At 41.4% G+C, this 24,227-nt stretch overlaps 1 protein-coding gene across 1 annotated transcript; it reads right to left on the bottom strand.

Annotated features, from left to right (window-relative positions):
* Nucleotides 1–181: 181 nt before the first annotated feature.
* On the bottom strand, nucleotides 182–23,751 carry sema3ab (sema domain, immunoglobulin domain (Ig), short basic domain, secreted, (semaphorin) 3Ab). The gene is made up of 17 exons (XM_079162661.1): nucleotides 23,127–23,751; nucleotides 15,484–15,644; nucleotides 14,976–15,038; nucleotides 12,358–12,477; nucleotides 11,220–11,310; nucleotides 10,304–10,423; nucleotides 9,574–9,716; nucleotides 7,718–7,832; nucleotides 7,528–7,597; nucleotides 7,271–7,415; nucleotides 6,931–7,150; nucleotides 6,602–6,693; nucleotides 6,467–6,508; nucleotides 5,702–5,859; nucleotides 4,364–4,431; nucleotides 3,128–3,273; nucleotides 182–2,852 (listed from the first exon to the last, which is right to left on the bottom strand). The coding sequence occupies exons 1-17, from the start codon at nucleotides 23,242–23,244 to the stop codon at nucleotides 2,319–2,321; spliced, it is 2,406 nt and encodes an 801-aa protein (XP_079018787.1). The 5' UTR covers nucleotides 23,245–23,751; the 3' UTR covers nucleotides 182–2,318.
* Between the last annotated feature and the right edge of the window lie 476 nt (nucleotides 23,752–24,227).

Here is a 24,227-nt window from a genome sequence, read left to right as displayed (position 1 = left end):
AACCACTTTTTTGTTATATATTTTACATTAATATGTTAATAACTTCCACATATGAAATAACGAATAAGCCCATTGTTCCATGTCAGTATACTTTAATTGTCTGGACATTACAGACAAGTACAGCATTAAACAAGGATCCATATATTAAGGATAAGTTATACAAGTTTATAAAAATGTTGTCTTTAAAATGGTAATGAATGCAGCAAATCCAAAATCTAATCTGATCATCTATGCTACAGGAAACTCTTATTTTCACTAACCACATACCATGACAGCAGCAGGAGAGATCACATTAAAAATAGATTTAATGAAACCAACACTTCATGAAGAGACATTTATTAGATCAGTAGAATACATCACCACCATCATCATCATCATCATCATCATGCCCAAAAAGCAGCAGCAGCAGCAGCACTTCATTTCCTCACTTTCACCGTATGTCCAGGACAGATGCAGTGAGGCACCCTATATTTTGTCTTATAATGATGATCTTATCATATGCCCATCTCTATTGAAAGTTCCACAACTCTGGAGTTGAGCTTGTCTTGTTGGCCTTAAATTGCTTTCTGGGGGGGGGGGGGGGGGGCTCCAGCTGTTTCTCATCTTCCGCCGTCATGGCTTCCAAAAGCAGATGAGGTTTTCAAACACTCACTTGACAAGGTCATCTGACATGCTGATGTGTTGCAATGCTCAACTGACATTGTTGTTCATTGTTGTTAACAGGTCTATGAATGTTTAAATTGACAGTTAGTTATTTTTATGAATACCTACCTCAGGAATGATCAGTTATACAGTTAAGAGTCCTAACAGAAATAGTATGTACATCTTTGAAATACTTAATATTGTGTACCGAATAAGCAAACAACAGAATAACGGTGACAACACCAGACTAGTATATCATTGCTATAGCAAAACAGGAACACTACAATAGTATTCACATGCACTAGTACACAGTGTCATACTTGTCAAACATACACTATAGTATTTATATTTACATATTGTTCACAGCTACATTCCATGTTTGTGTTTGTGTGTGTGTGCATTGTAAAGGATCGTTACAATCAGATAAACTAGAGTTTTTATGTTACGTGCAGTGAAATTAAGTTGTTACACTGCGCTGCCTGTGAAGACTATGATTATGAGGCAATAAATGTGGAAGAAAAGTATGGATACTGGGTTATTGCTCAGTGCATTTGATATGTAATGCATTTAATATTGACCAATAATGATAAATATCTTCCAGTCCAACTACAGTATTTTTAATAGTACAGTTATTTTAAGAGATTGGTCCTGTAAATCAGATTAATCAAACCAAGGAGGGAAAAAAAGCCTGCACATCGACAAATATTCAATAAATACACATATAGTGGAAACAAAGTGTATACAAATCAAACGAACATGAAAGAAGTCAGTATGACATTTCATGCACTGATATGATAAAAAATAATAAAACCTGACTTTGTTTGGGAAGCTTATCTAGGGCGTAGACACACTAGTACAAAATCTCTCTGTTTACAGACTTTTTCTTAAATAAATGTTTATCTAGGGAAACAACATAAAACAACAAGACAACTGTAAGCCATTCCCTTTAGTCGGCTGAGACACCATAGAATACAGTATTTACACATCTTAGCTACATAGTTGTATTTGTTGTCAAATGGTGACCGTTGCTATCGTTCCTTGCAGTGCTTGGGCATTTCTCCTTTCTCATGTTGACTGATTTAACCGTCTATAATACCAAAAATGACCAAATATCCCAAATTGTGCTTTCCATGAGCTCTACTTATTTTGTGCTTGTAACTCCACTGCAAGTCCATTTACCCTCTCGGCGGCTTTCTTCTACAATCACACCTACTCATATTTGTAAAAAATAAATGATGAGGCATTTTTAGGTACCTAGTTTCACACTGATAAACACCTAACTAGCATGCCAGGAGACAATGCCATTGACATCTCAATGTGGAGTCAGTCATGTCTGTAGGGTGGTATGTGTATCCAGTTCTTGTGCTGCTTGACACTGTTTTTCTTCAGTGTTCGGGCCACAGAGGCCAGCTGAGATAATATGCTCAAATGGTCTGGCGTGATACAACATCCCGTTTCCTGCAGTCCTCTGTACTGTCGTACGGTAAACATGGCTGCCCACGCACAGAACACACCAGCCTGCTGATCAGAATAGTATTACCATTTACCAGTTTAGCTTTGCTATCCAGTCTTTGTGGAAGATGTCTGTATCTCAGTATGAAGGAGAAATGTGGGTAGGTTAATCAGGGTTACAGAATAAGGTTGTGGTTTGAGTGTTAAAAGTCAAGGGTTATAGGTCAGACACTGCGGGGGGCCCTCTCCAGTTCATGGGTCCTGCGGTTGCGTCCCTTCTGCCTCTCCTGCAGGTGTTTCCATTTCGCTGCCAGCCCTTGAGCATGCACGTGAGTGCGAGGGTTCACAACCTTCTGCTGCTGTTGGTGCTGCTGGTGTGTTTGTACTTGCTGCACCAGGTGAGCTTTCTGCCTCCTGTGCTTTCTCTCCCTTTTCCATACCTGCTCACAGAACTCGTCCACGCTGCTCAGAGTCGGGTGATTGACCAAAGACAGGAAGTCTCTGTACCACAGCTTTTGATTTGGGGTTTCTTGAGGCGGGGAGAGATCCTGGGCAGGGACGACGGCTGCGGCAGCTTCATCCCGATGCAGCAGATCCTCCAGGCGTTCGGTGTCAATGACCTCCAAGGTCACCTTCAGAAGTGTCTGGATGAAGCCGTGCTCCACCGCCTGGCACAGATAGATCCCAGAATCCTTCTTGTTGAGTGTGCGAATCAGTAGGCCCTGGTCTGTGCGGATGAAACGTTCTTCTGATTTGATCTACAGAATGATAGATTGGCAGCGACAGAGTGAAGGACACAGAGATACAGACAGGAAAGATATGAGGTTAAACATTTTCCAAATATCTATTTCACTATACCTCAGGGCTGTATTGATTACACAAAATGTATTTGAATGAACTACGGCATCAAATATTAATAAAATATGATACTGTATTATCTAAAATGATGTTCATTATAAAGTACCATCCATCATGTATACATGTATCGGAGTCTACTCCAACACAGTAGATTGTGTGCTGAGTTAATTCCTACCTCTTGTTTGCGGTCATCGGTCGAGTGCTGATACTGCCAATATGTCAGGGCTCTCTGAGATTTGGGACTGCACTCAAGAAAGGTGCTGCTGTTCTCCACACCGTACACGGTTTTATCCAGGAGAGTCGCCTGCCCACTTAGTTCGTCTGAATAGAAGTCAGAACATGTTAGTCACCAAGTTTAGGATTTTTGCAGTTTGTTGCAGATATTATCAGTTGGTATAATGGCTGAATGTTATGCTCCAAGACCATTTTTTCAATGGATTATCAATTGATTTCTGTATTACATTATTTAGGCTTTTTATTATGTAAAAAGAAACGTTGTTCTGCCTGAGATAGGAGCCTGGTTTCTATTTTTGTCAATGACTGCATTTTACATTATTTTGTCTCTCAATGTCCTTTTTCTTACTCTTAGTTACTTTTTTTTACAACACTCAATCATGTGCTGAATGCTCCCACCACAGAGGCATTTGCTGGAGGAAAGGGGTTCAATGACATTAAGTAGGTGCAATGCTATTCAGTCAGGTCAGTGTTCTTCTGACTGATTCCCTAAATCCTGATGTCAATTTTAAAATGCAGACTCCAGTGAGATCCGCTACAAAATATTGTTATTCCCTCCTCATTTTCTTTAATCTTTACTTTATAGAGTGCTGTGTCTCGTGAAAATGTTTGATCAAAAGTGTTGCTGCCTACTGAGTAGGTAGCAACAGGTAACCACACTTTTTGTGTGTCTGAATTACTCCTCCTCAAATCAGTAGCTTTCCCACATTTTCCTTTTGTTCTTTTCATTTAAATGAAAGAAATGTATAATCACAGTGTATTAGACACCAGTAAGAGGACTGCTTTTGGACTAAGACCACAAACAGGGCAGTAGTGTGGAGGGCTTGGCGACAGGGAGGAGGCCTGGTGGAATCCTGACCATGTTAATTAGAAGCTACACATGGACCAACTGTACTCTTCACACCACCAGACAAACATAAAACACACACATTCAACTGGCTTCTCTACTGTTTTGATCACATCAGGAAAGAACAGCAGCCGCTTTAGGACCATTTTTATGTTCAAAGAAGAAATAAATCCTCAAAACAAAAGCTCAGCATGTCATTTGGAAATAAAAAAAACATGTTACTAGACAGAGCAATAATTACGGTACTAAGCACAACATAACAATGGTTTATGACACATTGCCTTGATTACACAATAGTTTGTTAAATAGATATTATTTTCAATTATGTACCATGGTGTTGCAGATCTGAGCATTGTGTGAGTGGGTCTCCGTTCCTGATGTCTTGCCTCCTTGTTCTCCTGCAGAAAAACAAATATAAATCCCTTCATGAGTCAGCAGACACACCAGCTTCCTTATACAGTGTGTGTGTGTGTGTGTGTGCAGGTGTGTTTGGATGTGGTTTCATTGTGCAGCAATAATGTAGGCCAACACAAATAAATTAACTAACAGCAGGCAGCCCATGGCATCGTAGAAAAGCTTTAATTATAGGGTGTGTATGATGAAGGAATTCAAACCTACTCAATCATTTCTGCCTGTCATTCCTCCGGGTTGCAGATGCAAAAGAGATGGAGTTTCAAGTAAAGTGTGAAACATAACCGTAAGGATAAGAAACTATGGCGACACCAAAACAAACCTATAACTTCTTCCCTCGGCTTCCCATTGTCCTGACCCAGCGTTTGTGTGTTGGTAATTGGAGATAAGAGTTTGCACTGGCTGTCTTATGTTTGAACGTAGGACTCTGGAGTCCAACTACCAGCGAGAACAGGATGCTGTGCAGCTAGCATTCAAATCAATAAGCCCCATGGAGCTATGAGTGGGAGGCTGCACACAGAGCACAAGTACACATACATGAACAAACACAGATCAGTCCGCTACTACAACCATTCCACCACCGAACCTCTACCACCGACCTCACCCCTGGTTCACCCAGACTGCCTCCAGACATCGCTGACATTGGGTCTCATTTACGGTAAACACATGAGGCAGGTTATATTTCTGACTCTCTGGTAGAAACACGACCCTCTACCTTTAGGGGGTTTTGGCAAATATACAAAGCCTGCACTATAAGTGTGCCCTAGCTCTGGCCCTGAATCGCGGTCTGACTGCATGTGTCCTCAATCACTATGTGAAAAGCCTTCTATATAATCTGGTTGAGACTCTGTTACATATAGTCAATATGTTAAACACAAGTAATTCTTAAACAGGCATGACTCAAACATGTGTTGTACATTGTACACCTTAAAGCAGGTTGCTCCAACTGTGTGGAAAACACAAATGTTGATGTTATCATTTTCTTATGAAAAGCACATCCTAGCTAAACGGTGTGTTTGAGTTTGAGAATGTGGTGATTTATCCAAAGTATGCATTAAATTCAACGTGCATACCTTGCCAGATGCGTTAAAGTAATGCCGTTGTTTTGAAGTAACATATTGGGTTTGTGGCAAACTTCAAAAAATATACCTGCTCACTGTTTTGAAGCTCTGATTAGTTGCTGTGTGCAAGGTGTCAGGCAGCTGAGCTTGTAAAACACAACGACATGACGTGAATGTGAAAACATGCATTCAGTACCTCTTAGCCATGGGAAAGTATCTGGAGCACTCGGTGCCATCCCATGCACAGTAAGGGTCCCTTGCCAGGCAACACTCTGCACAAGCCTTCCCATAAACTTCACACCGATGCAAAGGCATCTGGGACACACCGATGTCTGAGCCCAGATACAGTTGTTGCTGTGGGGGTAAAAGAGAGACAGACTTTAGATATACAATATTTTATGTCTTAGGAGCTTCAGTTTAGATTTAATGTCTGGATGAGCGGTGTGCTTTGAGTAATACGTCTATGTCTGGCTCAGCTTGTGTGCTTGCGAGGTGAAAATACAAGTCAGGAATGCGGACAGACCATTTTCCTACAGGTGCTCAGTACCCACCCTCCTGCCAATTCGCTGACTTGTTTTGTCTCTCCCTGCAATTAAAGTTGATGAGGTAACTGTTGCTGAAAAGCCAACAATCGAGATCTTTGTGCGATAAGCGTTTCATCTTCAAGTGTTAAAAACAAGCGCATCTTTGTTCGGTATTTTAGTCAAGGTGTGTCACCTATAAGGAAAAGCTCTAACTTGCTATGCGACAGGGTTTTCAGACATGAAAAATCCTTTTTCATTATGTATCATATCTCCATAATGTTTCTCCCCAATGCAGTCCAGGAGGCTTATCTCTTATCTCCAGCTTTCACTGAGCTCATTTAATGAAGTAATATTATTTTCAGAGTAATCTTGATCTCCTCTTGGCTACAGTGCTGCTATAGTTTTATTTTACAGGCTATAAGAACGACAATCAATACCTGTTTTGTTGAAAGTTCCATCGCTTTAATGGCTGTTGGCTCCTGCAACGAACAGAAAGTGACAATGGAATAGATTGATTAGACAACACCCGGTGATTCTGCGGTCATTCTTTAACCTTTCAGAAAATAACCTACTCTGAAGACAGTCATTTCTTCCAATAGGACTTCTTCCAGGTCATGCCAGGAGCCTCTGGGGATGGATACCACTTTCAGTATCGTCCCCATGTCTAACACACAAAGGAAGCACACATGATGCAATAGATTATAATAGAGAATATACCGCAAAAGTAACAACAGTAACATATTCGCACAATATGGTAAATTGGCATATTGTTTGAAAATTAGATATAATATTAGCTAGTAATATAATATAACATAATATACAGTATAGTATAGTACATAAATAAAACATAGAATGGTAGGAAATAGAAGGTCAAATGTACAGTATGTATTTAAATGTATACCTGTGCCTATGAACATGACGTCGTACTGGCCATCTTCTGCTTCTACTTTGTCCACCACTATCTGGGTGAACTGGTAGTCCACATCTGTTTTGACTATGATTGGTCGGTTGTTAATGGGGTATACCGGGTTAAACATGGCTGGGTGGCTTCTGGCAAAGGTTACGACTTCATCGGGAAGGTCCTTGGTTGTATCAAACCCTCCAAACGTCTTGCTTGGGCACTGTTGAGAAAAAAAAGATAACTCTTACAAGAAGTATGACGTAGGACATAAAGTAGAATTAAACTGTCGAGCTCAGGTCACAACACACTGTCGTCCCAGTTCATAGTGTACTGCACTCACTGTGCCAGGCCGCGGGTAGGGAACACGTCCCTGGAAGGGCACCCACTGATAGTTGGGTCCATCTCTATGAGCGTAAGGACCGAGGAACACTCTCCTGATGTCCGCCATGCTGTACATACACACAGCTGAACCTTTGAAGATGTTGCTAATGGGGCAGAAAGAATGAGTCGGTTAAGGAAAGGTCGGGGTCTTGTTGCCAACACGGGTCATGTAATCAGTGATTACAGCCAAAACTATTTCCATGTCAGGCATCGTACCTGGAAGTGGTAAATACTGCATAGATGATCGGGCTCTTAGGATCCTTTGTGCTCATGAGAAAAACATCCTCTGAAAGTCAAGGAGAGGGCGCTGTATATTACAGACACATTCACCACTGACAAGATTGCACTCCATCTTCAGGAACAAAATGAGTGAAACAAATTTCAAGGTGTGGGAACAATCACTCACGTAGTTCATCAAAGTGTGTGTCTATTCCATTACTGCCGGGCACGGAGCAAATAAGTCGCGCCTTCAAGAAGGTGGTCCACTTATTTACCAAACTCCTGTGACCTCCCAGGTCATTCTGTTGGCCAGATCACAAGCACAAGTTCAGCAGTGAAATACATTTATTAGGAACTCATAGAAATATTGAGCCAATTGCTGTTTTATTTTCTACAGTTTCTTTTCCTCCTTTAGCATATACTAATATATCATAGTGTATTTAAACAACCTTCTTTAAGTTTGTGTACCATTGTAACCATTGGCTATATAAGGTTGATGGAGTACTTGAATTGCCTTGTTTCATACTTTCATACTGCTGAGCTGAGAACATATGCTTCATTACCCTCTGGTTAAATGAGGTGTGGCGTTCCCTTGCTGGCTGCATATGGAGCATGAGAACTGCCTACTCTATGCAATGAATGGTCTCATTTTCCCTCTCTTACGCCTTTTAGAGCATACTGTAGGGTTGTCATTTACAAAACAGATATGGAAACATATGAAAAAGCCCTTCAAAGTTTGGTTAAAGTGTTAATACATTAAACTTGTAGAACTTGTGTATGTCCAGGCGTATCAATGAATCTTTATAGAAAGCAGATTAGGAGTCTGGTAAGCTACAGCAGAGAGTAACCAGGGTCAGATCATGAGGTAATATCGCTATGATAATACACTGTTTCTATGGTAAATTATTGCATTTGTTGGTCATATGACTATGAAAACTTGTGAACTGTCTTCAATTCTCTTTAAATTGACTGATTCTTTCCACTAAATAAATGTCAACCTTACACACGACACGCTGACAAATCAGTGTTCACGAAATAAATACACTGGACAGTATATTTAAAACAGATTAGGCAGACTATATGAAACATAAGCTTTTCATTAATTGTGATATGAGCATTTCAGTGCCGGATGCGCTTTCTCTTAATTACTTAAGAGGCTTATCAACCAAACAACCCATGAATTTCCAATGATAAATAACGGATTTTTAAATGCTGTAAAGAAACTAGTCTCTAAAGTACTCTATGTCTCAGCACACACCCTAATAATATGTCTCTGTGCGCCTCACAATATGTTTGTTTTCCAGAGCATAGCACACAAACACAGACGCACAAAGTGCTGGCTCATAAAAAACGTATCCCAGTTGGTGTTGATTTATGACAGTAAATAAGAATGTGTCCCAATATGCATCGGCCATAATTAATACCACATCTTGCAAAATGGATGGCTTGTCTTTTGTCGAGCATAGCAGATTCCTGGCCCACTGGGTAATCAGAGATTATGACAGAGGCACAATATGCAGCTAAATAGGCGGTTGAGGCTGGACATCACTCGCTGATCTGCAGTCAGCCTGGTGGACTCCTCCTTAATGAGTAAGAGTAGAATTTGGAATGCGAAAGCTGATACAAGGTCAGTGATTTAACATAACCATCCCCCGGAGCTAGAGGGTGTAGCAGCCCCAATCAGTGCCAAACGCCTGGCATTTGGATAACGGCGCTGCCATTGACAGCATCTTTGCCTCTCAGGTTCTGGTGACATTTAACATTTCTCTCAGGTTTCTGTCTTCGGGGGCTGATTGTACCACACACAACAAAGCCCACTCTTCTCCAGGCTAAAAATAATCACAGATAGCAGCCCCTGAAACCTGCCATTATAAAAGCCACTCAGACGCCCGTCAAGTGTTTTTCCAGATACAGAAGCTGTTTCACATTATGTCGGTGTAAGAGTGTGAGTGTCTTTGTCCGAATTTTCCTTTGTGAGAGCCAGCTTGTGTGAGTGCGTGCTTGAATGGGCATGTCGCGATGCGTTAATGTGTGTATGCGTACTTTGCAGAGCTGCCCGATGCGAGCGTGTGTGGCCTTCCCAGCGTGCTCTCCGTCCATGGCGTTCTCTTTGAAGAGCAGATAGATTTTGTCATCTTCTGGGTTGTCGCTCTCTGGAATTAGATGAACGGCCACGAACCTGGGATCTGCAACACATAGAGAGACACACATTTGAGATGAGGGAAAGGTAAGTATCAATTAAGTGCTTACGTTTTAACTCAATGTGTTTATTTATTTAGTCCTTTTCAAAAAAATGTAAGGGCCTCACAATAAAAGCGTTTCGTATTAAATATCAAACAGACAGGGTAGTAAACACAGACAGCAAATGACTGGTAAGCCTTCATTTAAGAGAGGTACTCAAGGGCTTCAGCGTGTAGAGCCCGTTAGGTAATAACTAAAGTTTTATATTGAATTCTAAACTCCACCTGCAGCCAATGGAGAGAAGCCAACACTTGAGTGATGTGCTTCTTGCGCTTTGTCTTTGTTAGAAAACAGGCTGCAATATTTTAAGCCATGCAGAAAAAGCAGGATTATAACGAATTACCAAGACATAGACAACAGCATGGATTCATCTCTATTTTCAAAAGATAGAATATGTTCCTGATATCAACAGAAGACAGCTGCAATGCTGTCCATCTCGTTTGACAGGTAAGTACAGCTGAGTGTCATCCAGTAAAAGTGGACAGAGACATTGATATGAAAGCTAAGGAGTGATTTTCCTCTTCTCTCTCACCATTTAGCCATCGGGAGTCATGTTGCTCCGTCCTGATCGGGTGATGCTTTCCGAGAGTGCGAAAGATGGCAAAATCCCGCCCCATGAAGTCAGCTGATGTCCCAGCATACAGTTCTCCATCTAGAAGTATACGAGGAATGAAGTGAGTTAGTTTAGTGCCACCGGATGAGGAAACAGTCTGAGGTGATCTCTCCCCAGTGACCCAGGTGTAAAAGTCTGAGGAATTGTCCAGGGGCTTAGCAGTACAGGTAGACATGGAGCCCTGAGAAAACACAGACAGGGATGGATGTGATGAACATCAGGAGTGTGAAATTGACATTAACACAGTAGGCAGGCTGAGAAGGGAGGCAAGGGAAGGGTGAATGGATGGAGGGACACATGAGGAGGGACAGGACAGAGGTGTAAGACAGGGGGAGTACATAATAATGGTGGTGAGAGGGGAGAGAGAAAGGGGAGAGGAGATGAAGGGTGATGGGCTGGAAAATGGCCATCTGCTAGGTTAAACAGTGTGATATAACACAATGTGACTGGCAATAATTGGGGGTGAAGAGGAAAGACACGCTCACATCGTTCTGCTTTATTTGCAAAAATATGTGGATTCAGTACAAAGAAAGCTCAATAAAGCGTCATCTGCCATTCACGCCCAGCACTTAAAGGAGGTATATTCAGATTGAAATAGAGTTTGCAGTCCTGCCAATGAGAGGTTCCCAGTGTGTAAATACAAACCACAGAGCTGATCCACTGGTAATGAATGACAGGGATGCCCTGTTCTGTTATTCACGTTTACTTAAAACCCTATATATATCTTCTGAGATGAAAGAGCGAGGCTGAGGGTGTTTTCAGGACTCCCATGTTTTTATATGACCTTGATCTAACACACAGAAGAACAGCACAGCGTATCCGGTCTTAAACTCACCAATTAGCATGGAGGCAGTGAGTAACTTGGGATCGTAGGGACTCTTTCCTCGGCCATTTTCTATAAGAGGCTCCAGTTTGAACACACTGTCCTGGAAATGGAGAGACAGAAGGTTAAAAGGAGTTGTAGTAAACTGTCAAATACAGGGGCTCACATTATTTTCAGGCATTAAGGAGGCAAATTACAGAGAGAAAAAAGAGTTGCTTCAGTATAACTGGAGTTCTCTCTGGGGAACCAGTTTTGCTGTGACAGCTATCCATGTTCTGGTATTTTATGAAAATGAGCCTTGTAACAACCCACAGAATCCATCAGAACAGAATTTGGACACAATTTTAGTCCAAAAGCTCACCGAATGTTTCATAGTAAATCACAGCAAAATGTAATGCAAAAGTAAAGACATTTTGGTTTTGAATTATACCTTAATATGCATGTTCTTTTGCTTGAAATAGTTTGTTTATGAAGCAATTAAAAAAACATTACGTCATGCCATGCAGTGTGGAAAACATGTTTTAAAAACAAATGTGTGAGACTGGTGCAGTTTCCCCCCGTTATATACTCTAACCGGAAAGCATTGAGAATGACAACAATAAATCTCATTACTCTCTATGATTTGATGACCTCGACACTGATAGGATATCCATCAGATGAATTACGCGTACATTTCTAGGTTATGATCTATATACAGCAAATGGCTTTTCTCAGAGATATTTCCTGCCTCTAATTGTCTGTAAATAGCCGTCTAATGAATAGGAAACGCACATAAGTCTGACTCAGTGACATTTGGAGGAGAAGAGAGCAATTTCCTTTGCTCCTTCTGAAATGAACACACACACACACAGACACGCGCACACACACAGCAGTTTCAAATTAGAGTGATGATTTGAAAATCCTGCAGACTATGAAACCCTGTGTGTAATTTTCCATATCATTTTGCTGAATGAAACCATTTGTATGTGCTTAGCAAATCATCAGAGAATGCAATCACACCCGACTACACATAGTCCTTCACAACTTTAAATACTTAAACTTTATTACGACATATGAAACTTGGTATAGCTCTTATATTGTAATGCTAACATGCATTGTTGTGTTTGACAGCAAGTGGAGGCAGTATAGAAAACTAAACGTGTGCCTGTACCTCTGGTTTCTTGCCGACCTCCAGGTAGGAACAGACAGGGTGGAAGGCTCCTGTCCCGCACACGTAGAGATGGGTCTGGTTGAACGGCTGCAGCACCTTAATGAAATTTGAGCACTCCCTCTGATGGACCAGAGACAGAGAACAGATTAAGCTGGATGGATAATCAACCTTTGACACAAAGCTATTTTAAATTCACAGTTTTTTTCTTCGGCGCCACTGTCGTCCAAAAGCTAGTCGTGATAGCAACTGACATTTGGGTCAGTAAGAAAGTGGTGAAACAGCTGGATAAATAAACAGGTCAGACTTCACTAAGAGCACAGGTCACAGAGAGGAAAAACTCATGATGACAGAGAGCCAAACCCACTGTAATCTACTGTAATTCTCTGGACAATGGCCTTTATAAACTGTGCTGAGTAATAATTCTGAAAATAATATTCTGACCAGACTAAGCTTTATTATCCATGACTTTGTATCTTGACTTCATCAACACACACACGCTACAGTGTTTCTCTCTGAACTCAGTGACATCTTTCACTGTTGGCCTCAGAGATTTTATGCACATGCGCTTTGTAATTTCCCATGGAATAATTGTGAAATCCACACAGGAGGGAGTTAGACCGTAGAATAACGAACAAAAGTAACGACAAAAGTCAACCACAATAATCCTACTGTTTACCAATCACTGTAATGCAGGCCAACGCTGGCTTACTGTCATTCTGTCGGTGGAGAATACACAAGTGGTGTTCTTGAGTCTGCATTGTATTGGGCTCTTCTGACTTTGTTTTGTGATTATTGTAGGAACATAGGCATAATTATCACAACAGGCATCTGTATTTGTTGGATGCATATTTCCTCGTGCTCTGGCAGCACATGCCTGAGCAGACCTGACCTCAAACAAAACTGAATGTGTCATCACATATTCAAAAGGAAAAAAAAGAAAATAGTGCCACAAATTATGCATGACTAAGTTCATCTGGCTTTGGGTCATCAGCACATAGCAGCCTCTGTTTGCGTAAGCTTTTTGTTGTCATCTAAGCAGCTGTCTTTGCCTGGATTTAAATGAGTAATGGACATCATTGTTCCAAGAAATAACACACTACTGTAAGTATCTGCATGCTCTATTTGCACATCGATACCTCTCATGCCTCTGAATATTTAGAAAGATGATGCAGACAAGAGGATTCAAACCATACGAGTGTGTCCAACAGGGTAAACCTTGTATGAAAAAATCTCAAGAATTTGTCGCAGATCCGAAGAACTGAGCACAAGACCTAAATGTGCAGCAGAAAGCACAAAATATGAATATTAAACTTAAACAGAACATTATTTTTCCTTTATTCTGATAGGTTATGGGATTTCAATGTTTGGCATTGACCTGCAATAGCTGCAGCTTTCTTTTTTCTCTTGTGGGTCACTCTTTTCACACCCATCAATCTCTTTCTTTCCCCTCAGCTTTATCTCTTGAAGTGTTTCCTTGCAGTACATCAGGGGACATCAGCAGACTCACTCTCCCTCTCTCTCCAGCTCCCTTTAATTCTCACTCTCCTTCGACTCTATAACAGAAAGACCACCCCTCAGGGCACCTTATTCATCCACGCCACAATGTTTACAGAAAACACACAAAGGACTTCATGGCGCTTCGAATCAGCCACACAGAAGGGCAGGAGAGCTTGGCCGATGCCCAGGCAGCAAACTGAGGCACAAACAGCATTGACATGACTTTAGATTCCAGCATTTTGCCTTAGGCTCTATTTGGAAATAGAATTCATAACACAGCTTGAAGGGAGCGGAGACAACCTCTCAGTGTGTTTACACAGAGTTTCACCACAAGATGCTTCAAAACTGGACTCGGCCACAGGGAGATGTGATGCTTGGCTTTGCCATGCAAAGGTTGAGTGAGGTAAGGAATCTGAAAATTACCTGCATCTTAATGGCACAACAGCATTTTTTTCCTTTTGTTTCAGATCCTCAATCTTCGAAGCTCATCGAATTGTTCTAAGATTCGTAGCCTAAACAAATGAATACACTGTACAGCTTTGGAAATCCCAGATGATTAAGTGTGTGTGTTTTGCTCTCAAATATATTACTGTAGGGCACAGGATAAGAATAATGCTCATCATTATATAGCTTAGGGAAAGGTTTAACTTTATTAGTTAAACTGACTGAGATTGAAGACTAAACTCCCAATAGGTCCAGTAGGTCTGGCAGAAAGCACAGCAAGTTCCCAGGCTTCACTCTATTAAATGGAGTGCCCAGAGGCTTGTGATTAAGGTCAAATGGTGGTCTCAGTCTTGGGTCTGAGATTATAACCAGACCTATGGTGAGCTACAGTAGGAGGTGAGTTGTCCATGTGACAGATTGAATATGTCAACACAGTGGAATAGACAAGCTAAAAGATAAAGAAAAATATCATATTGTTGAAGATTAAAATGTCATATATATATGGAGCACACATGCCGTGTCATCCCAGCGCAATTTCAAGTGAGGTTTTACTCCCAGACCTGCAGAGTTGCCATTCTTTCATTGCTCAAGAGAACAAAGTCCTTTTATAAACATCTGTGGGAGTGGAGGGGCAAAATGCTGAAACCTACTCTAAGATGGATGGTTTTAGCTCTTACCGAGAGATCTTTTCCTGCCCACTTGCATTCATCTCTTCTGGTGGGAGAAGCCAGCCAAGGGATCTGCAACACAAACACAGTTCCTGTGCATGTTAGAGAAGAATCAGAAGCCTCCTCGAATCAATTTAACAAAGTGAGTCAATACAGCTACTGCTTGTGTGCACGCATGCTTGTGTGCATGTGTATACATGCAGGTCACAATGCGATTTGTTATCCACTTTGTTTCAGTTTACTCCATTATTAATCCAGGTGCGCAGAGAGCAGCTAACATGCCTGGCACAGCGTGTGATCGTGTGCGACAGCCCTGGTCTGAAATATTCATGAGGCTCTTTTCTGTTGAAACAGAAAGGAAAGTCCCGAGATACCTGAGCCCCTGACTGGCACTCTGGAAGGAGACGTACACTCAAGAAATATATTAAGTCGGTCAGAAACTAAAACAAACTTAAAACCATGATGAATTAATAAATGGGTGAAGCCAGCAGAAAAGACAATCAAACAATGGTTGTACCTGTGCGTAGTCTCTGCTGATATTGAGGAGGTTAAAGGAGAAGATGTGGTCCTTGGCTCCCACAATGAGTCTTCCTTTCTCCTCGTCCAACAGGAAGGTGTGGTAAGCTGAACTGTTGGCCAGGCCTTCAAACGTCACAAGGTTGTTGGACTCCAGCATGTCTGCAGAGAAACATGGAAGGAAAAGTGATGATCAGCATAATATGATAATCACTTTGTGAAAAATCATAGCAACCGTGGGCGGCATAAAAGAAAGAAAACCCACCAGGTCAATATTTATTTAGATTAGTCCATTCAATTTTCACGGGTGTCTGACATACACAGCCTTGGGTTTTAGAAAGCTTTCAACATTTCCAACCACTTTAAATTTCTGTGACCACAGCTTCACCTCTCCATTCACTAGTCTGTCTGCTCTGTTGTAATGTTCCACATGCACTGAATAAGTAAAAGAAAATGTTACATTGGGGTTGTTGTTTTTTTTTAAATATATTTTTGTATGAATGTTGTAGCTTCCATTACTATTACAAAATGATCTCAGGACTAGAAATTGTAAAGCTTGGCCAAGCACGGCGACAGATAGTGAAGAACCACTGCCAAGCCAAATTGGACTGCAGGTACTGCCAGCACTGGTAGCCAATGATCAAACTGTCTGCATGGGGAAGTGACCTTGACCACAGCAGCCAAGCTGAACTTGTTACACTCTCAGTGGAAAACTGGGAGGAATATATAATGTTTTATAAATCTGATAATATTTCGTAGTCCTAACTGCAGGATTACTCTAAACCACATGAGCTATCCGGACACGTTACCATGGGCTACAGCTCACGTTTTGCAGTGTAATGCAACGGTCTGCCAAGTCTGGCAACGAAGGAACATTTGCTTTCACAGCGGAAAGCCGAACTTCTCACAAATAGACAATGAGGATCTCATTACCGTAGCGACCTCTAAAGGTGGCATTATGACTATGGCATTAAAACACCTTTTGTGTAACATGTGCGTAAACACACACAAACACATTCATGCTCCGTCCTTCTCACATTTTGTTCTCTCCCACAAAGTCTGACCACACTATGACGCCCTCTCATTGACCACTCAGACAAAAGAGGGGAGAGTTATGGAGCAGAGGAGAACTGGTTCTGTTGGTGCTCTCTTTCTCAGGAGTAAATAGCAAATACGTTCATGAATGTTTTAGCAAGGAGAATGTCCCCTCTCTAAAGTGTGTCAGAACCCGAGAGAGCGAGAAGCTGTACAAGAGAAGAAAAACAGGAAAAGAGTCTGTTTTTACTCATTCATAAACTCTCATATTTTAATAAGAATTCAAAACATGGATCTTGAAAGTTGCCCAGCAAACTAAAAAAATCTAAAAGCATTTTTATAAATTTGATATCCATCTGTAGGCTACTTAAGTCTCTTGTACAAGATACACAAGAACAGCTAAATACTAAATGAAAAGAGTAATACAAGCTGTAGCGTCTAAAGAAGACAACAATGGTGACATTTGACATTATTTAGTCACTATTTACCATTCACCTGTTGTTAAAGCATAAGGGGTGAATAGTATAGGATATTGTGTTTTATGGAAATATTTTATACATGTAAAACAATCTGATCAAAATGTTGTATCATAATGTAGTTCAGTTGTTTTAAATGAAGGGACTTTGGAGAGTTGCGTTTACAGGTTTACTTTTTATAGGGCTAGTATGCTGGTAACAACTGCTATTAACAGGAAGTGTAAAATCAAACGGTTGATGAGATGAATAGAGAATAAAAAGCTGGGTTTGAAAAAGTAAATGTGTTCAAAGTTGAGGAAACACAGCTGTGGAAGAAGACAAAGGAAAAAGCAGAGAACCTCTTTGCTCTAGTTAAAAACGTCCTTGTCTTCATGTAACATTTAGTCTCTGGCACTGAGACCAACACAAACCTTTTCTTCGCTGACGTACATGCATATACGTGCATATATTATATGAATTAGTTGGATTAGTTGGTTTCCTGTGTGGATTTAAGTATAAACTCATAGTACTGTGTGAGCCAGCGGGAGAAGTGGACATCTAAACCTAACTTAACAATTCCTTGAGGATTTAAAAGTATTATTGAAGTCATAAAGAACAGATCTAGTCTGTAGCCATTAAGATATATAATGAGACTTGTTCCAAGACATTACATAGCTTTGCAGAGTTATCCATTAACACACAACACAATTTAATTTATGATCCAATAAATGTGTCCACACAATACAGTATCAACTTGTATCATGTAAGTGTATTTATACGTCTGTAAATCACAGACAAAGTTACACTAGATTTGATTTTCATTCGGGGGATTTTCTTGGAATATGAGTTACATTTTCTCAAGGTATAATTGGGTTGCACATAACACAGCCACTGTTTCAGAAAGGAAAGAAGCTCAATGTCATGAAAAGCTTTGCAGTGAAAGTATTGCTTCGTACAGTCCATGCTGTGTCCCAGATGTATGCACCGTGGTAACCTTGGTGATCAATCATCAGTGTAAGCCACTCGCCTGCTACCTCTGACCCTCTCTCACCTGCACCAGTGCTGCAAGTGTGTGTGGGAGAGAAAGTCAGAGACAGAGAGAAGACATCCTTCACATACAATTGTACTTGTGCTCCATAGAATTATGGGATACTTATGGCTTTGAATATTGTAGCAAATAGAAACTTAGTGCCTGGCATCCCGCAAGGTCATTTTACACACACACACACACACACACAAATGCACATTGAAAAAAAAAAATGCCAATGGTGTTTATGTGTAATTTGTATATAATCTGTTTATCTAAAGGAGATAAGTGATTCCCCACATAATGATACACTTGATATAAACAGCAAGGTGTCGAGGAGCTGTAGGGAAACTGCACAGACGTGATGAATGCACTTCACTTCTCCTAAAACCACATCCATGTATGAGAGAATGGAGAACAGCATCAGCACATCCACCCACCACACACACACACACACACACACACACACACACACACACACACTTCTCTGGTTTGTGAAAATTGTCTATGGGAGTAGTGTCCATGGCAACAGACCATTCAACAGAGGCTACTGCTAAGTTATTAAAAGCTATTCATCCAGAGACAGATACTCTATGGGTATTGTGTGTGGATCTGTGTGTTTATGGAGCATGCTCTGATGTGTGTTATTGGAAAGAAACAGGATGTTTCCAAGCCACGCCAGAGGCAGTGGCCTATGCATGTCTAAACTGGTGTGCCCTCTGGTTAAATATACAATGGGTTGACACCCTGCGCATTGGATAAAGAAGCGCTTGTTTGCCTCCCATTAATCCTGCAACTTCTAAAGTTTTTTTCCGCAAAATGGGTTCAATACACTGGTAGGTCTGTGACAAAGTGATTTTTATCTGTAATGTTGTGCTGCATAGAATATGCTTGGCTGTATTCAAAGAGGTATCGACAAACAAACAGGCAGAAAGACAGAGACACAAAGACAGGTGGATAGGCAAATGTATGGCCTGTAACAGGTGTCAGCTGCTGCCCTGCCCTGTTTTACGAATTTTCTCTTTTAGCCCGTAACTGTTGAAGTAGGGCTGTTAAGAATCCTCTTGTTTGGTTTATTTTAGTAAAAAACTATTTTACCAACTACCCCCTACCCCCCTCTTTCATCACTACTATATTCTGTTATGACGAATTTGTGAGTTGGGACAGAGAGACACGAAGAGGGAGAGGAAAAAATGGAAAGTGAAAGAGAGAAAGTGAGCGAGAGATACGGGGGCAGATGGAATGGATGCAAAGAATCAACAGTCCCATGTGAGACTGATAAAAATAAACTCTTTTACCCTACATTCTCCCGGTCTTTCTCATTCTTTCTCTCCCTCAACTGGAGGGCACAGAGAGTGTTATCTAAGTGCTTCCTTAGAAAAAGCAGAAACACGTTTTAACAATTACCCACGTGTGGCCGCACTGTATATATGGGAACACTGACATTTGGCCGCGGTTCAGCAGCCTCACTGACTTCATATGGCTGTGTGTATGATTGCACACTGACAAAACACAACGTATCACTGTGTCACTTTAAGTGTGTACAGTCACTGATTCATCCACGCCTGAGGGAGAACACCACTAAGCTCCACCAGTCAAGTAATTTGTTCAGATTACTTTATTATTAATTTGCAGAAATGCAGGCAAACACCCTCTCAACCTCAACTCTCACATGTTACAGGCTGGTCTGCACACTTGCCTGGTTTGGCAATTATTAGAATCCTAACATATATACAAGACATTTGACCTCTACATTTAACCCAGTCTGAGCAGGAGCAGTGCGCTGCTGTGAAGTGCTCGGGGAAGAACTTTAGGCTCAGTGCCTCCCTCAAGGACACTTCGGTAGGAGCCAGGGATTGAACCGTCAGCCATGTCGCTTCAGGACAACTCGCTCTACCTGTTGAGCTACAGCCGCCCCTTTTTACGTCATCTATGGCTGGGCAATATTTCATTTGCCATGTATCATCATATGACATGATGCTTCTCTGTAGTCGAAATGTATAATTCCATGCCAATCGTAGTTAAAAGTCAAAAGTAGTTGCTGAAATTTGGTTCTGTCATAGTGGTAACAACTTCACTGCATTTTAGTTTGATCTTTTAAATGTGATTTTCTTTTATACATTTGCCATATTGTAATTTGTATTGATAGTGGAAAATGTTATTATTGATATCGTGGTATTGATTTAAGCCCTTCACAAAAACACTATGCCTGTTTGTCAGCCAATCGCTGTGAACCGTGTATATTATGTAAGCAGACGTATCTTACTTTGCAGCTGGTACAGATGACGACTAAGTCAAATGACTACAAAGATTCCTCTTAGAGCCAAAGGTCAAACAAGAACTGAACACTGCAAAACAAATCCTGAACATGCCTGCAGTTAGAGGGAAACAGAATATTAAAAACCCGAGAAAACCTCCAAACATCCAGCTCTCCAAGTGTATAGGATACCTTCCCATGGCCATTCAGGGCCATTCAGAGTTTATACTGTACACACCCCGAGAAACCCAACTCCACTCCGAAGATTCTTAACGTGCTTATGGATTAAAGGTCTTTAAGAGAACTTCTCCATTCTCCAACTCTGATTAAAAGTCTATTCGCACCACAATGAAAACACAAGAATAACACAAAAACAAAAACAGCTGAATGTATGACGACTACGATGAGGAATTTTGTTAACAGTGAAACCAAAGGGGTTTCTGCTGTAGTTTAAATTTTCTTGGCTCTTTTCCTCCTTGGTATTCAAGAGTAAGAATTGTGCTTCTGAATGCATTTGCCACTGTGTGTGTGTGTGTGTGTGTGTGTGTGTGTGTGTGTGTGTGTGTGTGTGTGTGTGTGTGTGCAAGCTGTTGGCTCTGATCAGGAAAGGGGGTGGACAGATCGAAGTGAAGGAGACGGGAAGAGAAGGAGTACTTTTGGCAGTACACACACTCGCATCCTATAAAACTAAAGTGCCCTCTTCTCTGGACAGCAAACTACATGTGCTCTACTTCTTGTGCCCCATAAACTTGCAAAGCCATATGGACCTCTGTTTACTCCGTGAGGATTCACTTACCCTGGGGGTGTGAATCAATCTCCTATCAATTGATGGCAAAGGATAACATATGTGAAATGACTCAATCTATAGTGCTGGGGTGCACTGTAAATCCACGGCCTCCCACTATCTCATCATCACCCCGCCACTTAGTTGTTGATACAGTTGGACCTTAGCTCTTGTTTAGGTAGCCATGGGGTACCATTGTGATCTTTCCCCCTACTCCACTGCCCTTCAGCCCCTCAACCCTCACTTTCAAAGATCTGTTGGAATCTCCTGTGGTCCAGCGAGAAGTGTGTGTGTGTGTGTGTGTGATGGCGGATGTTGGTATGTGTGCTTCAGAGAGTCTAACAGTGTTCATTGAGGGGCTCATACTGTGGGGGAGCAGGCTGCTGCTCAGGTTCACGCCTTCGAGATAAACACGATCCTGTTGCGTTCATGTGAGTTAAGTCATCAGTCGAGTAAAAAACATGTTGAAATGTGTGGATGCCTGCACCCACACACATTCATTTGGACACACAGAGATTTTCCCAGTATTCCCAGTGACCTGTAGGGGTCAGAGTTCCTTCACCTCAGAGTCCCATGTGTCATGGATCAGATTTTCTCCACTCAGGACTGGACTACTTCTCAGGCTGTCTAAGCAGGTACTGCTCTGCAATTTGCCACAGTGGATCATATGATCCCCTCCTCTCCAAGAGTAAATCTGAGTCTGCTTCACCTGTCACAGGGGTAATAAATTATGTATATGATGATATAAATGATTCATAATGCAATAATCCCATGTCACTTGCCTAATGGGACCTACAATGGATAATGTTTGATAAAATTCTACAGTATTATATGAATAATACTATAACCACGTTCCAGGCATGAAAATTATACCTGCTCGCTATCCTCCTCAGCCAGATATGGTGCCAAATGTTGTCCCCTCCAACCAAAATGCGAATGTGGTTTAATGGAAATATTGAATGTGGAAATGACGAAATAACCAATCTGGCCAGGCTGCAACCTGAAGGACTGACTTCTAATAAAGATATCACTGCATGGGCATGTTTCACCAAACTGACAGCATGTTGTTTTAAGTGACTGATTCGCTCACAGGTATCATTAGCTAACTACAGATGGCCATACATTTATGTGTGTGTTTGTGTGTGTGTGTGTGTGTGTGTGTGTGTGTGCGCACGCTTGTGAGTATAATTATGGATCTCCCAGTGCTGAGCGAGAACATTTCTCTTTGGGAAAGCCATCTGCTGAAACAGACCTACACCATTCATCCTGAGTATAATTACCATGCAGGAAAGAACGGAGCGAAAAACTGACATCCAGTAAAAAAAAAAGAAAAGGGAGAGAGGGATAAATGATGCTCAACTGCCAGGGAGTCTATGTCTGGCACCACTTTTCATTGCAAAACTGATAACAACAGTTAATCAAAACAGGGACAGAGAGACAGGAAGAGCGAGTGCATCAGGCAAAGACTAATGTTATAAAAAATGTGTTAAGATACATTAGGCAAATCAAGTTTCTTTCCTAAATACCACTTATCTGCTCTCTTTTTGGCATAATGTAGTGAGTTTTTTCCATTAATTCCTATTTATTATTCCCAGCTGATTGATTTAATGAACCAAATTAGTACTATTTTACTACACTGACATGAGGTTTCCATGAAAACAACATATTTTAGTGGGGTTTTTTCCAGCAAATATGAAACATCAATACAATATTTGAAATAGCGAACATCAAATGGGAAAGTGATCTAACACCATACAAAACAGGTTTCATGTTCAAAAACGGATTGTAACTAACTAACTAAACCATAATAATAATAAAAAAACAACAGATATGAATTATTCCATCACACAAGAAGCGTACATCTGAATCTCTCTGCCTCACAGGGACATAAAATCAGTTACAGCTTCTGTAGAAAAGCTGTTTTTAGTCACTTTATCGGCACACCACATGTGATTTGGGGTTTAAATCTACATGATCAAGAGGCAAGGCATTAGGACATAGGCTCTAATTCAGACCAAAAGGTGAAGACCTGAAACGTTTAGAGATTTACAATTTGTGACAAAACGCACAAATGCAAGGAACTCACCTTTATAGGACAGTTTTAGCCGGGGGACGTTGTTCTTGGACTGTTGGGCTCCGCTGCCCTCTATCCTGAGCAGAACCAACCCACACAGCAGCATAATGCTGCCCCAGAGAGAGCCCATGGTCCTGGGGCAATAGAGGCCAGAGAGGTCCTTTAAATACACGCCTCCAGTGCGGTCAGTCTCAGATCTGGTGTGCTAGAAGAAATGTTCCTGTTGTCCAGCGATTATGAATAAATGCTGGTGGCTCAGTCCAGACTGGTTCTCAGCAGGTCTCCGATGCCAAATCAAAAACCCTCTCCTGCTCCAGGGGTCAAAAGCCAAAATTAGAGTCCAACTCCAGTGGAGACAGAACCTGCAAAGGAGAGTTGGGGGTTATGCGTCAATGTCACTGCAAGTTAGTCTCCCACACCAGAAAGTCCAAGGTAAAGTGAACCAAACCAAGCACAAAGAAGAGATCTTCACCGTACTAAATACGAGGAAGAGTGAGAGGAGCTGGGTACGACTGCCATAGTTTTCTGTCCTGGTACTTAACGAGCATGCAGCTCTTTCTAAACAGCCATCCACGTTGTCACTGAGTCTCTACCTTTTGCTAAAGAGAGAAAAACAGGTCCAGTTTGTTTCAGCTGTTAATCCAGTTTGCTCCGTACACACAATCTGCGCTGACTCTCTCTCTCTCTCTCTTGCTCCCTCTCTCCCATTCACACTGATTTTCTGTCTACCTCTCTGTCTACTCAACACTGCTCTGGACTAGTTTAGCACCACTCAGCGCAGCTCTGCCCTGTCCCCACAGCACAAGACACAGTGCAACTGAGAACAGCTGAGGCAGACAGCATAGTCATAGAGAGAGAGAGAGAGAGGGAGAGAGAGGGAGAGAGAGAGGGAGAGAAAGGGAGAGAGAGGGAGCGTAAGACAGAGAGAGAGAGGGAGGGATAGAGAGAGAGACAGAGAGGGATCGAGAGAAGAAGAAAGTGCAGTGTAGGTGGGAGAGAGGAAGCATAGAAAGCATGAGTGAAAAGAAAACAGTGAAAGCAAAAGTAATAGGAGAGGAAAGGTTAGCAAAGCACGAGGTTTGAAAGAAGAACACGAAAGCAGAACATTCTGAG

This window comes from Pholis gunnellus (assembly GCF_910591455.1).
Source record: "Pholis gunnellus genome assembly, chromosome: 7".
Classification (NCBI taxonomy): domain Eukaryota; kingdom Metazoa; phylum Chordata; class Actinopteri; order Perciformes; family Pholidae; genus Pholis; species Pholis gunnellus.
Note: the sequence above shows the minus strand (reverse complement) of the source record. Positions and strands in the feature narration are given on the sequence as shown.

Bases quoted from the DNA above. Each gene is read 5' to 3' on its own strand.
- sema3ab (XM_079162661.1), bottom strand. From the start codon at position 23,244: ATGGGCTCTCTCTGGGGCAGCATTATGCTGCTGTGTGGGTTGGTTCTG. The intron at 15,645-23,126 runs GTGAGTTCCTTG...GTTTCTCTGCAG, and splicing joins GCTAAAACTGTCCTATAAAG to ACATGCTGGAGTCCAACAAC. The intron at 9,717-10,303 runs GTGAGAGAGAAG...TATGTGTTGCAG, and splicing joins TGACTCCCGATGGCTAAATG to ATCCCAGGTTCGTGGCCGTT.